Source organism: Amblyomma maculatum, chromosome 5 (assembly GCF_055883805.1).
Source record: "Amblyomma maculatum isolate TAMU_Amacu chromosome 5, ASM5588380v1, whole genome shotgun sequence".
In the NCBI taxonomy this organism is placed as follows: domain Eukaryota; kingdom Metazoa; phylum Arthropoda; class Arachnida; order Ixodida; family Ixodidae; genus Amblyomma; species Amblyomma maculatum.
Genome location: NC_139348.1, coordinates 18271513 through 18288875, shown reverse-complemented (window position 1 = coordinate 18288875; position 17363 = coordinate 18271513). Strand labels below are relative to the sequence as shown.

The following is a 17363-nucleotide window of genomic DNA, read 5'->3' as shown; positions in this document are numbered from 1 at the left end:
TACTTTCTTTATGCAGAACTATGGTTGCTGTGCAGCCACTATATATAACTTCCAGCACTTTCACGTATGGCTCGTCTACCCCCTGATTTCGCAATGCCTGCAACTGAGTCAAATGCTTTTTCGTAATCAATGAATGCTATGTATAAGGGCTGGTTATATTCCGAGCATTTTTCTATCACCTGATTGATGGTATGGATATGATCGATAGTAGAGTACCCTTTCCGAAACCCTGCTTGATCCTTTGCTTGATTGCAGTCTAAGGTTGTCCTGATTCTATTAGCGATTACCTTAGTAAATACCTTATACGTAACAGACAGTAAGCTGATTGGTCTGTAATTTTTAAGGTCCTTAGAGTCCCCTTTCTTGTGAATGAGGATAATGTTTGCATTCTTCCATTACCGTCGATGACACCAGGCACTGCGTATACAGGGTGGCCAGTTTTTCTAGCACGATATCCCCCCCGTCTTTTAGCAAATCTGTAGTTATCTGGTCCTCTCCAGCTGATTTCCCCCTTTTCATAATTTCTAGTGCTTTCTTGACCTCGTCCTTCGTCACTGGTGGGACGTATGATTGTTTTTCCCTACCGCCAATCTCATTACGGTCCTGACTACTTTGGCTACTGTAGAGATCTGCATAGAACTCCTCGGCTACTTTGACTATCTTTTCCATATTAGTGATGACGTTGCCCGCCTTGTCCCTTATCGCATACATCTGGTTTTTGCCTATGCCCAATTTCTTCTTTACCGCTTTAAGGCTTCCCCCGTTCTTTATAGCATGCTCAATTTTCTCCATGTTATACTTCCTTATATCGGCCACCTTGCACTTATTGATTAGCTTTGATATCTCGGCCAATTCGATCTGGTCTGTTGGATTGGAAGCTTTCATACTCTGGCGTTTCTTAATCAAATCTTTCGTCTCCTTAGACAGCTTGCCGGTATCCTCTCTAACTATCCTACCGCCTACTTCTACCGCACACTCAGTAATGATATCTCTGAAGTTATTGTTCCTTGCCTCTAGGGTAATGTCGCCATCCTCAGTTAGAGCTGAAAACCTATTCTGTAGCGAGATCCTGAACTCTTCTGCCCTCCCCCTCACCGCTAATTCGTTTATGGGTTTCTTTCTTACTAATCTGTTGCGTTCCTTCTTCAGATTTAGGCTAATTCAGGACCTCACCATCCTGTGGTCACTGCATCGCACTTTCCCGATTACCTCTACATCTTGCATAATGGCGGGGGTTGAACACATTATGAAGTCGATTTCATTTTTAGTCTCTCCGTTAGGACTTTTCCATGTCCATTTTCGGTTCTTCCGTTTGCTGAAGAAGGTATTCATGATTCGTAAGTTATTGCGCTCTGCAAATTCAACTAGTAATTCCCCCCTGCTATTCCTAGAACCAATGCCATAGTCACCTACTGCCTTGTCTCCTGCCTGTTTTTTCTCTACCTTGGCATTGAAATCGCCCATTAGTACAGTATACTGCGTCTTTACTTTTCGCATTGCCGATTCTACATCTTCATAGAAGCTTTCAACTGCCTGGAAAGAATCAACAAGGAAGTGATAATGTTGCATAACTTGCGTGTCTTTTTCACGTGCATGGATATCACTCCTATGTTTTCCTCTTATTGTTTGGAGCCAGAGAAGGAAGGGGGTGCTCACAGGCTGGACAGCTTGGTGCACTGCTTGCCGATCTCGTTGGCGAGCGCCACAAACTCTGTGGCCAGGTAGCTCTCCAAGCCTTTGAGGAAACCCACCGACAGCTCATGGCTCACTGGGAGAGAGAGAACAAACACCGCTGATGGAGAGCATGAAAACATGCTCAGCACATGACAGAATTAGGCAGATGTGACCACTCTTTCTTCACCATTTTACCCCCAAAGAGAAAGAAAATGCAAAGCGCACAAGCCATCTTTGCACAGAAGAAACATTTTCCTGCACCTGTCTGTGAATGCTCTGTTTCTGGTAACAGTAGGCAGCTGTCTTTGGGCGTAGCGAGGATGTGTGCCAGGGATGTTCCCGCTTGCTCCAATTTCATCTCTGCCCTGACCTGCCATTAACTGATCATTGACATCAGCCTGCCAACATTACTTCTACGAAAGACATCTCCCTCTTTCAGGTCACACTGTGACATTTGATTCACTGAAAGCAATAATAAACTCTAAACAAGGTGTTCCTGTATGATTCCAGCTTTTTTATTTAATGTCTGGTAGGGTTACCAGCATATAACAAATTATGCTAATTATGAATGAAAACAACATTTTTTTGCAGTACTTGAATGGACACATTACCTCTGTTTCTTTCCGTGGCCGTGTTTTGTGGAAACATTTTTATCTACCGGTACTAATTTTTACAATTATTATAAAAAACAAATTCTGAATGCAACCAATTTTCGTCATCTGCACAAGAACTGTGTGAACAGCAAAATTTTACATGCACAGTAAATTCCGGTATTAAACACAAAGTACAAATGAAATAATTATCAAATTAATTTACGGATGAACGTTTACATGGCCAGAAAAAGTTTGGCAGAAGTGTGTGAATAACAAATTCCTTGGTACACATCATATAATAACAAAAATTCTGGGCCTCAGCACTGACCCCTGGGTCTGTAAACTACGCAACTTGGCCACGTAACTCAGGTAGCTGGAGAGCAGTGTCGTTAGAGATGTGGGTGTTCGGACACTAGGGTGGTGGCCATATCACAACAGCTGCAAGCCAAACGGAGGCAGCTACGCCTGAGTATGGTGACTCAGGAAGATAGTCAATCTTGGTCTGGAGGCCGGACGCCTGTGGCAGAGGCCTAAGCCGCCTGGAAACTCTAAGCGCCAGCAGACACACCCAGCAGAATCTTTTGTTGCCGACCGCTCCCTTCTTTCTGAGTGTCTCCAAGCACTGCCTTCTCCCCACGCCACACTTAACCTGCACCAGGCATTCGTTTCCCGCTCCTTCTTATTTCCTGCATGCTCCAATTGTGCTCCAAAATAACCGTTGTCTGGCAATGGCTCATTACAAATGCATTTATTGCCATTTCTCATACATGCAAATTATCAACATATTAGAATATTTGCAACCCCTTCGACTTGGATGTGTGCTGGTCCAACTGTGTCCACCTCGAGTGACAATCCTAGATATAGCGACCATGAATACAGACAATGAACAGGGCGAACGAAACAAGAGAAGAGCCCAAAAACTTCCTCTGATGAATGCTCCATCGCAGCCAGTGGTCAAAAACTGAGCAATGAAGACCTCACTGGCACTCGACTAGCGCATTCGCTCTCGTACAGGTCCACCACTTTCTCTGAAATCACACGGTACAAATAGACTGACGAGGGAAGAGCCCAAAACTCAACTATGCCAAGGTTTGGTTTACAGTGTTTAATGTCCCCAAAGTAACTCTGGCTAGAGGGATGCCACAGTGGAAGGCACTGAGAATTTCGACCACCTGGGATTCTTTGACGTGCCCCGACATTGCACAGTGCACGGGCACCTTTCAATGCTTTCATGAAATTTTTGCTTCAACGGAATATTTTTAGTTTCCCCGTCAGCTAGCCACAAAAGTCAATGCTGTAAAGTTCTCGCCACAACATTTTCAGGCTTTGTCTCGCTTTTATGAAATCTTTGCTGAGTGAGCTGGGCTTGCAAATTTATTTTATGCTTAACTAAGATTAAAGCATTTCCAACAGCACATGGTTGACAATTTTGAAGTTCGCCGTTTCAATGTTTGAGGTCGACCATAACGATACATCACTGGACGATGACAGTGAAACACAAAATGCAATGACCGCACTTGGCATCATTCATAATTTCACTGGCTCCCATGACGACGAACACGCGATGCAGCTGCCGACCAAGTGAAAGGACGGAGGCAAATGAAGATGACCGACATTTTTCTGAAAGAAATCACACTCGTAAGCGTGCAGTCGAATCCTAAAGTGTTTTGGGCAGGTTTTGCCCCCAAAAAAATTTCCACCTCAACAAATTGTTTTGCACATGCCGTCAGTCTCATTGTAGCAAGGCTCAACTGTATGCGCATCTTCTGTACCTCAGTTGGATCGAAACAGCTGGGATTGAGTCTGACAACCTTGGCTTGATTAGCAGTTGAACACCACAGCTATCATGTGGTCTACCACCCACCACATGGCTGCTCCCAGGATTGCTGAGCAAAGACTCTATACACACCTTGTTCTGGAAGAAGCCGCACAGAAGATTCCGAGACGAGAACAGTGCAGGCACATAAGCACAGCACCAAACTCGCATGTAAGAACCAAGACAACCTCCTGCCCCTGCCTCGAGTACACCTTGACCAAATTACAAGCCATGCTTGGAGGCCACCCAATGAGCCATATTGACAAACAGTAACTGCTCCAAGTAGCTTGGCTACTCACGGAGCCATATCAGCCGTCATTTTGGGCAGCCATTCCCTTGCATGCAGTTCTGCCCAAGAGTACACCAGATAGCAGCAAAGCTGTCTTTGAATGCGCAGTAGCAGCAGCCAATGTTCCCATAAATCCATGCACAGTCACTCCAATTACCATGCATCAAAGCTGATGCTGCAAATGCAGAATGAAATGTTCAGGCCTTGGTGCTCTCAGCATTATGTGGTGCACTGTGACAACCAATTATCTTTCTTTTCCTGGGTGTACATGTTTGGAAGTTTCCTATGTGCTGATCAGCATGTGAATAAATGCAGTGCATGATTTCATGTCCCCACTACGCAGTAATGTGCAGCCCTATTAAAGGCAGCGACCTCTCCAACAAAGTGTGCCATTATTAATTTAAACAGCACGAACACGAAGACAAAGGACAAGATAAAAGGAAGCCACAGTACAAGCGCTGACTCAATTATGCCTAAGCCTTTACTCCAAGGCCCAGATAAAAACTAACATGGCGAAAACGAAACTATCCCGTGAAACAACCCCTGGGTTCACCTGCTGCACAAAAAGTCACTCAAAAAAGACACCTCTTTGCTTGAAAGTGCAAGAGAAGTCTTGCTGACACACTTATTGTCCGTTGAAATAAATTATGATTCAACTATCTCTCTCGTCATCTTTTCTTTGTGGCGATACAAAATCTTAACCTGGTCAAACATAGGAGTGCACTTCTTCTCCTTCTTCATTGTTTCACATGAATGGCAATGTGAGACCAGAAATGTTTTGTCCTTGCCACTTTCCAAGTTGTTCCGGTGTTCCAGTAGTCTTATTGGTTTCACCACGCTAACACATTGAACGACAGAAAAGACAAACACCACGGAACGCCAAACCAGTTGTTAACCAAACCAATCCAATCTAACCAAACCAGTTGTTAGTTTGCGCTCCGTGGTGTTTGTCTTTTCTGTCGTTCAATGTGTTAGCGCAGTGAAACCAATATGAATAACCAACTAGGCCCAATTCTCGCCATTTTTCCAGTAGTCTCTTGTTAATACATCATCCTGTTTGTTAATACATCGTCCTGGCTTAGGCATAGTTGTGAGTCAGTGCTTGTACTGCGGCTTCCTTTTATCTTGTCCTTTGCCTTCGTGTTCGCGCTGTTTAAATTAATAATGAATATGTACCAACTCGCCCAACAAAATATCTTGGAAAGTGTGCCATGCTTTCTGAGACTGCATGCATTGCATCCTAAATGTTGTTGTCTGCTGGCTAGATGGTGGCTGCATACTGTGAAGGGGCCAAAACCCAACCACTGCTCCCTGCCCCTCGACAGATATAAACAGCGTGCAAAGGACAAAGTGTGTCTCATCGTTTCTTGTCTTGTGTCCTCGTCTACTGCGTGCTGTTCGTATCTGTCACACTACACCGACATGTCCACGCTGCCACGTCAGAGTCCCCTGACAACACCCACCATTGACCAGGAGGCAGATGGTTGAGCTGTACGCGCGGAAGATGAGCAGGTGGCACTGTTCACGCTGGCCCAAGGAGTCCGAGACATAGATGCGCTGTATGCGGGAGAGGGTCTCTTCCTCATCCACAGCACCGTAGAGGAACCTGGTCCACAAAGTGTCAACAACACACATCAGACTGCAGGTCATCTTAAGGCACACGAGATATAGAGGGCAACCAAAACAAAGTATGGGCATTCTGCTCTCCCAAAACGAAGTATGGGCATTCTGCTCTCAAGGGTGAGTGGAAAGCCCAGAAGCAACACAACACCTCCACAGAGGTTGCGAGAACTACATGCCTAAGCTAGAGGTGCCCCTGAACGTTTAAACACCGTAGTGAAGTTTACACTGAGCTGGACAGCCATCCCATGTTGGCCTGATGATGATGATGATGATGATGATGATGATGATGACATAACACCACCTCTTCGGCCAGAGTTGTCCCCTGTTCTTCCAATACTCCGGCCCCAACCAAGTGCCAAAGGGGCAGCCCGCTCAACACAGAATGAAATCCGCCAGAGACCAAGCGGTCCATGCCTCACCTGCACTGTGTAGTGGCGCTAGCTGTAGGCCGTGGTGCAAAGCTGCATCCTGGCAGCAGCTCACTCTCGACGGTGCTCTGCAGCACGTCATGCACCAGGTACTGGTACAGCACCTGCATGTCCCCCTGCTCCAGGCCACTCCTGCGGGTCGCCATGGAAATGGGCTCTCACCACCCAAAAGAAGAGAAGCAACGGGCAAACACACTAGTACTGCAGTTGGCCCCCACAGCATGGGAGCAGCTCATCACTCCTGGTGATGGGTCTTCAACAATGCCACGATGCCCTTTCCCAGATTGGTCTTCTTTCTCTTTCTTCACAGGAACAAACATCAGTGCACAGAAAAGGTGCCAGGTGCTACCAGCCATGTTGGCAAAGCCAGAGCCACTCATCCAAAGTAAGCAGGGAGGAGGAGACCATACTTTAGAGCAGTCCCCAGAGGACAACAAGGCAGTTCCAAGCTGAAAAGTTCCCAACGCTCAGTACAACCATTTTGAAGTTCCACTCGTGAGACCATCACTGAAGGCAGCATGCCGGTGGATCCCACCATTGTGTGAACATCAGTCTATTGTGAATTTAAACTGATTGCTGGGCTAGTTGGTGCATAGTCACATAAGTTCAGTTCAGTTCAGTCGTTCAGTCGTGTCCGACTCTTCGTGATCCTAAGGACCATGTCACGCCACGCTTTCCGGTCTCTGACTATCTTCCTAACATCACATAACTTCATCTGCAGCGCCTCGAGGATGCCATCTAACCATAGTCACATAAAGGAACGGTTAATAGTGCGCAACAAAAAGACACTCACAAATAGGCACAAATAGACACACAGGACCGGCGCTGACTCCAACTTCTTTCTCGGAACACCACATACAAACTTCAACATCTAAATGCTCCCAAAAGACAGCAACAAAGTCAGCATAGCAATTTAGGCCTACCCTACCTAACAACAATTAACAATCGACCTTCATTACTATACAGCGAGAGAAATGACAAAATTTCAAGATTTTAAGACAAAATGTGAACCGAAGTTCAAAGAAATTAGGATTTTAGGCAGGAGCAGGGATAATCTTGCCCGTGAGCTGCTAGAAGCCTCGTATGTAAAAAGACTTGGTTCAAAATGTATTAGTGAATCATCTCTCTCGCTGTATAGTAGTGAAGGTCAACTGTTAAATGCTGTTAGGTAGGGTAAGCCTAAATTGCTATGCTGACTTTGTTGCTGTCTTCGTAGGAGCATTTGGATGTTGAAGAAGGTTCCGAGATAGAAGCTGGAGTCAGCGCCTGTCCTGTGTGTTTATTTGTGCCTATTTGTGAGTGTCTTTTTGTTGCGCTATTAACCTTTCCTTTATTGTGAATTTGTTTGGCCAATGTGATGACTGCAAATAAGCGCCTGCCATTAGTTGTACTATCTTGTAAGGACCACACCTTTTTATCACCATTCTGAAAGGCTGGCTCTGACATGGGAAGGATGTTTTTCCTTTAGCTAACTAACTATACCAGAATTGCAGTTGCATGTCCGTGATCTCCGCAATAGCCAACGTATTAGAAAAACTCAACGTAGGCCTGAAATCTCTTTGTAAGGACGCTGCTGTCAGGACTGGGTGATACGAAGTCATACAAGCCACACCAAGTACGACAAGAGAACAGGCTTTAACTCTTTCGCGACGGCCCCATACGCCATCATTCATATATGAACAGTAGTTTTCAATCAATCAATCAATCTTTATTTCAGTCTGTACATGCAAACTGGGGATGGTGAGAAAAAAGCAGTGAATTATAACCGCTTGACGGGCCTCACCCCCCCTACAAGTCAGCAGTAGGCACAAGGCAAAAACAACCACTGGTAAAGATACGATGGTAAACCCAAATTTCGATGTGTTGGAACAAGCAGCCCCATTAGGCAGGTAGCATAACATTTGCAGTTTTCACTTCTGTGTGCTTCTTACCTAATCATTCAGAGCATAGTGATCTCAAGTGTGAACAAATGGCATCGAGCTCACCTCAGGATGTGCTATGAATTAATGCTGTTTGTGTGATTCTGCTGCTACTGCTCTAGATATTTTACATGATGGCAGTAGCAAAGACAGTCAAGACAACTTCATGAGCTGTGACTTCGGCTTAAATGATGAATCAGGGAAATACCCGCCTGGAACTTTAAATGGTGGTCCCAGAAAAGGATACTTTCAATTTCAGCTCACTCTTGGGCAGTCACACATGCTCCCTCTGTGAAACTGCTATTTTATCTTTATTTGCTGGGGTGTCAACGAGCTGTGCAAAGATTTCAACAAGGAACATGTGTGGTGGCTTCTGCACAAAAAAACCAAGTGGAAAGCTTTTTCAGCCACATCGGGCCGGGTTCAACTGCTTAGCTTTCAGAGAAGGGCTCTGCTTCTATTGCAGGTGTGGACAGATGAGCAAGCATTTCATAATGTATTTCGTCTGGCCCATGTGCTGTCCTTTTCCCAGAAGACAGCACCCTATTTATTTCTTGGACTGTAAATAAAGCATTAACTATAGCATTAATATCAGTACTGCGCGTTCTGCCTCCCGCGAAACTGCTGGCGAAAGTAACTTTCCTCGTTGAACCCCGTTATAAGAGGCACGGATGTAAGAGACAATCGGGTATAAGAGACACTCTTCACCCACTTGGTTGGTTGCCCTATCTCTCCCATTAATTTGACCTCTTTTGTAACAGACATTGGACATAGAAGACAATCAGGTATAAAGGACAAGTTATCCTTGCATTCTGGTCAACAATCTCACTTGTAGCAGACATTTTAACTTTCGATGCAGTGCCATCGGTCGCTAATCGCAGTTGCGCCCATTGTGGAAGCAAAGGGGGATGATAGAAGTGCGCAGTCACTATTTATTATAACTTCAGCAAAGCCAGAGTTGGTCGGTCAGCTATAAAATACCGACGAGAAGCCTTTGCAATGGGATTGCAACATAGGAAAGCACTTCAAACTTACCGCCAAGGGTACGAGTGCGACCGCGCATGCGGGCGTCTGCCCGAGGCAGCAATACCGGGAGCGCGAGGTGGGCACTCTCGTTCACACAACTCCCAATCAAGAATCACAGGTGTCATGTCCACAAGCCTGGCAAAGCGCACAGCGGGTGCTATCCCTCGTGCTGCATTTCGTTAATGACCAATATACCTGCCAAACGCGAGCGAGGCGATCAGCTAGTGTCTTAGTTGGCGCGAACAAGCCATGAAAGCGAGGCAATAGCCAAGCCAAGCCCAGACAAGCAGCATGAAAGCGGCTGTACACGTGCTTTTTTTAGACAGCAGCATCGCAGTTAGCATCAATGAAACTTTCCTGCTACTGTGCTTAACCCTAACTGCGCTGCCACGCCGCGACGCTGCTTTAGGAACGTCGTGAACTGGGCTTATCTGCCATTGTTATCGTTGTGCAACGTTCACCATCGCCACCTGGCTGCTTGACTGTTACCACATCACCGGGCGCCTAGTCAGCATGGCGGACTGCTCAGTCAAGCGCCGTACTAGCCTTACGGTCGCGAAAAAGTTGGACATCATAGAGGATCTCAACTGCGGGATGAAGCAAGCAGACGTCGCCAGAAAGTTTGGGTTGTCACGCAGGACGATCAGCGGAATCTGGACTCAGCGAGAAAAGATCATCAAAGAAGCACCCACTGGGGCAAGCAGTACCAAGCTGCGTAAGTCGTCCCATCCCGTACTAGAAGAAGCGCTTCTCTGGATTCAAGACACACGGAGCAAAAACATTCCACTCAGCGGGCCTTTAATTCAAGCCAGAGCCAGGCAGCTTGCATTCGGTCTTGGCATTGAGTTTGAAGCCAGTCAAGGATGGTTTGACAGATTCAAGCATTGTCATAGTATCAGCTACAAAGCTATTTGCGGTGAGAGCAATGCTGCTGACGAAAACACCGTAAAGCAATGGAAGAATGAGACGTTGCCGTCTTTATTAAGCGGATGGAAGGCTTGTGATGTGTACAATCTTGACGAGTCATGAATATTTTTCAAAATGCTCCCCGGCAAAACATTTGCCTTCGCAAACCAAAACTGCAGCGGAGGCAAAAAATCCAAAGAGCGCCTTACAGCTATGTTCTGCACTAACATGGACGGAACTGAGAAAGAAAGAATTTTGGTTATTGGCAAAGCTAAAAACCCAAGATGCTTAAAAAACTACTCCATCAATGTGGAGTACACAACTAATAAGGCTGCATGGATGATGGCAGACATCTTCAATAAATGGCTGATAAGCTTTGATGAGAAGATGGCGAGAAAAAACAGGAAGACCTTGATGTTTTTGGACAGCTGTTCGGCACATATGGAAACCCCGCCGCTGAAAGCTGTTCAGCTCAGCTATTTTCCTCCAGGCTGCACCTCTCTGCTACAGCCTCTGGACCAGGAGGTCATAAGAGCTGTTAAAGCCAAGTACAGAGAGCGGCTCGTTGAACGACTGCTCTTTAACATGCTGCAGAAGCGGGAAACAACCATCAACGTGAGGACAGGAATCGAAATGCTGACTGGCTCTTGGAGTGACATCAAAACGAGCACAGTGAGAGGGTGCTTCCGTAAAGCGGGTTTTAATCTGCAGCAGAAAGGGGACACTAAAGATGAAGACATGGAATGTAAAGATGAGGAGCCAGAAATTTGGCCAATCATTCAAAGTAAATTTGAAGAGTGCGGCACATTTCAAAGCTTTATTGAAGCCGATGACAATATTCCTGTTGCAGACCTCACAGATGAGAACATAGTCAGAATGGTGCAGGAAGAGGACCAAGAGGATAGTGCAACGGATGAGTCCGACAATGAAACTGATTCTGCACCACCGCTGACTTCTGGTGAGGTCATGTCAGTACTCGGGCAAGTGCGCCATCGCATACAGCTTTGGCCCAGTGGGCATGAAGCTCTTGGCCTTGTCACGAAGCTGGAAGAAGCTGTGCTAAAAAACACTGTAAATGCAGCCATGAAACAGAGCAAGATTGAGAACTATTTCACCCGCAAAGCAGTGTGAGAAAGTTGTGGTGGAAGGAATGTGGATTGTATTCAGTGTGTGGCTGTCGACCTAGCAGATCATAATATGAATTCAAATGATAATAAACTTTTTGCAACAGGCTATACCAGTCTTTTGTGCTTCTTTTAGTCGTAAGGTACCTACTTTGAAATAAGGGCTGATCAGAAAATAAAAAAATGGTACCCTGCTTATAAGAGACCTCTCATATAAGAGACAAAAACTGCTCTCCCGTACGTGTCTCTTATAAAAGGGTTCAACTATACGATTCATCTATGCTTCTAGTTGTTGGGAGGTTTTGTTTTTCGGCCATGCATTTGAACATTTTAAAGGATTCTGTATAATGCGAGAAGCTTGAAATTCTGAAAAAATGTTCACATAAAATATTTGCTTGCTCCTCTATAGTTGTTTGTTTGCTTGGGTCTGTTAGAAATGGAATTGTGAAAGAGGAGAAGCTGCCATTTAGTTTTCGAACTTGCTCCCACATTTTTTTCGATGTGATTGACTTGTTTATAGACGAAACATAGGCTTGCCAGGAAGTCTTCTCTGCTGTTCGGCGGACATATCGAGCTTTGGCTCTAGCCTGTTTGAACTTTGTAAGGTTTTCATTTGTTGGATATCTGCGAAAAATCTCCCAGGCTTTGTTTTGTTTTCTTTTAGCTTCCTTGCATTCACGCCAATACCAAACCATCTGATTTTTTTAATAACTTCTGAGGAGTGTGGGATAGCTATGCGTGCTGCTGTAATAATGCAAGCCGTAAACTTTTCATTCAGATCATCTATGGTGAGGTCATCGGAAGAAACTTTTTCAAGGTTGGCTTTTGATTTAAATAGTTCCCAGTCAGCAAGGTGAATTTTCCACCTGTTTGGCTTGTTTAGGGTCACAGATGGTGAAGATGTTAGGCTAATTAAAATGGGCATATGATCGCTTCTGTGGGGGTTGTCAAAGACGTCCCGTGTAAAATCCGTAAAAACTGATGGTGAGCTAAACGACAAATCCAAGCAGCTCATTTTTCCCGTGCTTGAGGAGCAGCATGTGAACTTTCCTGTGTTTAGCAGGCAGATATCATTGCATAAAATAAAATCTTCTAAAATTTTGCCTCTGGTATTTGTCTGCTCGCTTCCCCAGAAAGTGGAATGAGCCTTAAATCCCCCACTAAAATATATGGTTCTGATAATTGTTCTAAAAGTTCTAAATTATGAAGTGTGACCGTTAGTTGTGGCGCAAGGTATATGGAACATATTGTTATTGTTTTAAAATCAATCACAGTTACTGCAACAGCTTCGTACATGGTTTTTAAATCAATCTTTCGTGTTGCACTATTACTCTGAACCACGATAGCAGCCCCGCCAGAGAGCTTACTTGAATGTTTCCTGTCACACCGGAAGACTTTGTAGTTTTTTAAAATGTTTGTTTGTTGTGGTCCTAAGGTCTCCTGTAGGCACAGTGCTACAGAGGCAATTGAATTTAAAATGTCTTTTAAGTCTGTGTAGTTTTTAAAAGTCCTCGGTAGTTCCAATGAACTAAAAACGCCATAATTATAAGTTTCAAGGAGTAGAGGTAAAAGCCTAGTGTAGTGGGTCTCTTGGACCCGTTATTGGGGTTTTCTTTTTTGTTTGTTTGTTCAAAGCCAGCTTGCCGCCCCTCCAGTGGAGGTGAACTGGTGTCCATCACCTGGCTCGAGGCGCTGGAGGTCCGCGAAGCCGCGGGTGTGTGTGTTTGAGGCCTCTCCCGGTGTGGGGAAGCCTTGCGGCGTGCTGATTTAAAGGCCTGCGGGCCCTTTTTCATAGATGGCAGGGCAGCTCGTGCTGCGTCTGCCTGGGGCGGTGATGGCCTTGCCAGAGCAGCGGCCTCATCCTTGTGTGGTGTGCTGCCCCTGTGCACCACATCGGAGAAGTCGGAAAAGTCTGTTCTCACTGTGAACGAAAAAGTAGTATTTTCGACTCGTTTTCATGCCTCTGGATATATTAAGTTCTCTTCTGTTTTGACAGTTATGATTTCTTTTTCTCTTTTCTGACATGACCGTGAGTATGCTGCATGTTCCCCTTGGCAGTTTGCACAGCACTGCAGTTGTCTGACTGATCCCCTTGAGATGCACACTTGGCACAAGTTTGACGGCCGCGACAACTCTGTGAGCCGTGGCTGAATTTTTGACAACTGAAGCAGCGTCTGGAATGTCTCAAATCTATTTTCAAGTAGCCCACTTCAATAGATTCAGGGAGGGCGCTGGATGCAAAAGTGAGGACTAAGTACTTTGTAGGAATTTCTTTGTTGTCCTTTCTGATCTTTATTCTGTGTGCTGAAATCACATTCTGACCGGCCAAGCCTTCAAGAAATTTCTTCTTCAGTCAGATTTAGGAAATCATTTTCAGAGATCACACCACGGACGGTGCTGAGGGATCTATGAGCTGTGATTGAAATAGGGATCTCTCCGATCGACACTATGTTGGACAGTTTTGAATACTGGACATTGTCTGACTTCTAGCAGAAGGTCACCACTGGTCATTTTTGATACCTTGTAGCCTGGTCCCAAGGCATCAGTTAGGCACTTTGACACAAGAAATAGAGAGATTGTTCTGGCAGTTTTCTCTGTTTCTTCACTATGTAGGGCATAATATTTGAGAAATATTTCTTTCATTTTCAGGAAGAACTGGGCAGTGCATTCGGTCCGCCTTTTTTTAGAAGGCGATCACTTTGGTGTGAAGAAGAAGCCATGAAAAATGTTTGTTGTTCGGCAGCGGTGCCAGCCACTCACTACCGAGCCCAACAAGGGGACGGGACAGGAACATCCAAGATGTCCTGCCCGCACCAGCTGTACACCGCACCGCCACTATAAGCAAATATAGAGCAACTCAGGGTAGCTGCACCATACAAGGTTAACCCTAGCCGCCAGGAGAGCAGAAAAACCAAAGAGAAGAGAGGACAGGGAAGGTCTGAGATAGAAGATAGGAAAGTGAAAGATTGAGGGGAGGACAGGAAAAGGCGACTGCCGGTTTCCCCCGGTCGGGTCAGGCCGGAGGTGCCGTCTATGGGAAACGCGGTCCAAAGTGGCGTGTTACCTCCGCCAAGGGGCCTTAAAGGTCCAAACTCTCGGCATCCGCTCTACCACCAGGATTCCCTTTTCCCCAGACACGGCGATGCCACGCACGGCTAAGCGTAGGCGCTCGGGGTGTGTGGTGTTGCATAGTACACACAAACACTTGCTTTAACAGGTGCCCCATGCGGGGAATAATAAAAAAATCATTACGCAGGAAAACTTTTTTTTTTTTTGCGACAGTTGTCCATTCTTTCACCCATGTCATAAACGAAAGCATGCGTTCAGCCACGATCATGACGCTAGCTTTAAGCAACAGATGTTTTAAGCAACAAGCTTTAAGCGCCTGTTCTTCAAAACGCGTTTGCACTATCACGCGTTCCAGTGTGGCAGTGGACGGCACCCGCCTCAAACGTGAGAACGAGGCCTGCACAACCGGATGAATGCTGGCACTCTGCCATTTTGCCCCCCCTCCCCCCTTCTTTTTTCCCGATAGAGCTGGTGTGAAAAGGAAAACACACCGTGGTGTTACTTGGTGTGATGCATCTTGGCGCACTGCCAAAAAATGCACAGTGGAATGCGACGGTGATGGCGGGAAATGCAGGAGGAACGTGCTAACGAACGCTTTCTTTTTGAAGGAAAAGCTTCACTAAGCTAGTCAATGCCACGCTACGCGCGAGCCGGTGTATGTCAGAGTACGAGTGACGTCACGCATGGCGCAGGTGGCCGTCGCCGACTCCCTCACAAGAAGGGAAAGGCGCAGTATCTGTCACAATTGCTCTGTGGACAGCTGAACCACACTGTAAGGGAAGGGAGGAAGGTGGGAGTGAAAATGAAAGAGAGAAAGGGGAGTCGTAGTGGAGGGCCACGGAGTAATTTCGACCACCTGGGGATCTTTAACGTGTGCTGTAGGATATCAACGCATGTTAAAGATCTATAGGTGGTCGAAATTACTCCGTGGCCCTCCACTACAACTGCCCCTTTCTATCTTTCCACTTTCACTCATAAGCATCCACAGTGTTTAGGCATGAAAGCATAGCGCTGTGCTAGCCATAAACATGACACTGAAATAAGAGTAGACACGAAGCGTCTTTAGCATGCCGCCGATACACACTACTGATACAGAAGTGCTACGAAGGGAGCTGGCTGAAAAGAAGCAAAGAAATGAAAGGCTGAAAGCTCAACGAGCCTCCGAGACACCCGAACAACGAGAAGAATGTCTCGCTAAAGGACGCAGCAAAGCCGAGTCTGAAACGCCTAAAGCATAACCATAAGCTAAACCGTAAGCATATCCATAAGTTAGACCATAAGCATATCCATAAGTTAAACCGTAAGCATATCCATAGCCTAAATCATAAAGCATAACCATAAGCTAAACCGTAAGCATATCCATAAGTTAAGCCGTAAGCATATCCATAGCCTAAATCATAAAGCATAACCATAAGCTAAACCGTAAGCATATCCATAAGTTAAACCGTAAGCATATCCATAGCCTAAAAAATCATAAAGCATAACCATAAGCTAAACCGTAAGCACATCCGTAGGCTAAATAATAAAGCATAACCATAAGCTAAACCATAAGCATCACCCAAGCTTTTCGTTTCGAGATATCCGGGCTTAACCTTAGCTAAGCCCCAGCCAATTTTTTCTTTTTTTTTTCTTTAAGATTCTCAGTGGCAAGAGTGGAGAGTGGGTTCTTTCTCGGTCCCGCGAAGTTCAAAGTAACGAGCTTTTACTGTACTCGCTTGCATACGAGCGGGCCGATCTAGGGGGCGACTGAAAGTAATCGTGACGGCTTCTTTACATGTCACGGGTATAAGGGGGCAAAGCATCCTGAAAAAATTAAGGAAGTAATCTCAGCTCGTCATTCTTTCTGCGACCCAGATCTGTCGCTAAATCGCTTCCCTTAAGATAACGCGAATATGGACTGAATTCTGCGAGAGATGAATTCTGCGAGATGATAAGCGAGAGAGGAGCTGTGCATACTTGATGTCTACAAATGCTAATTTACACAATTATACAGTGAAAGTCTCAATTTTAAATGCCTTTGTACCTCATTCAACAGTTAATTTTTTTTAATAGTAGACAGTTCGGATCATAAGTTTTCCCGGATAATATGTTTTTAATGTGTAAGCAATACTGTTACGCAATACTGCGTCAGGTTTCAAGCTGTCGCGTATCCCCGGCAGACGCCACGTTAGCCGCAGCTGCGTCGACACCTGAACCGTGCCATAAGAGAAGGGAGGAAGGGGGGAGTGCTAGCGTTAGAACGAAAGGCTCCGCTCACTCCCGTCCTCACGCACTTCGAACTCCTGGCATTCCCCGGATCGCACTCTCCCACCGCATGCAATGCGAGCAAGGTCTCACGTTGCATGCACGTGTCGAAATCTAGGCACGTGCGCCAAAGCAGTGGTCGGGACGCACCACTCAGGGTCCAAGGGGCGGACGGCCGCCGCCTAGGGTAAGGAATTGCACAGTAATAAAAAGATGATCGCTAACAGGAGTGAAAGTGAAAAGAGAGAAATAGGAGTTCACGTCGGAGAAAATCAGTTGCTATGAAGTCTTACAAGGAGAAGCATCGGCGATGCGCCGAAGCCAGAAATTGGGAATGGGCTCAAGAGACTGCTGAAGAAACAACGGCTAGCAAAACGGCGAGCGCAAGACGCCGCTAGACGAGCGCGTCGTGCACCTCTAGACACTTGTACGTCTGGTGATGATCCTGCATGGAGTCTTCAGAATGCCTTGGACGGTGATGACTCGGCATCAACAACAGGACGAGAAGAATCTGAACAGAGTAGCCAAGAACGGTGGAATGCAGCAAGGCGACAATGGCACTACATGCCGAACCTTAAGCGCAACCATTGCAGTATTGCTTGCGCAACTTACCAGGTTTAGCCAGAGCTAAACTACTGCCAATTTTTTTCCC

General features: G+C 45.9%; 1 protein-coding gene across 5 annotated transcripts in view; it reads right to left on the bottom strand.

Annotated features, from left to right (window-relative positions):
- The window catches only part of Ccz1 (vacuolar fusion protein CCZ1), a 107745-nt gene that overhangs the window by 38113 nt on the left and 52269 nt on the right, over positions 1-17363 (bottom strand). For all 5 annotated transcript variants that reach the window (XM_084603542.1, XM_084603543.1, XM_084603544.1 and 2 more), the window contains 3 exons: positions 6415-6555; positions 5836-5978; positions 1657-1768 (listed from right to left, as the gene is read on the bottom strand). In XM_084603542.1, coding sequence (XP_084459668.1) covers positions 1657-1768; positions 5836-5978; positions 6415-6555 — 396 coding nt within the window. The remainder of the gene's footprint in view (positions 1-1656; positions 1769-5835; positions 5979-6414; positions 6556-17363) is intronic.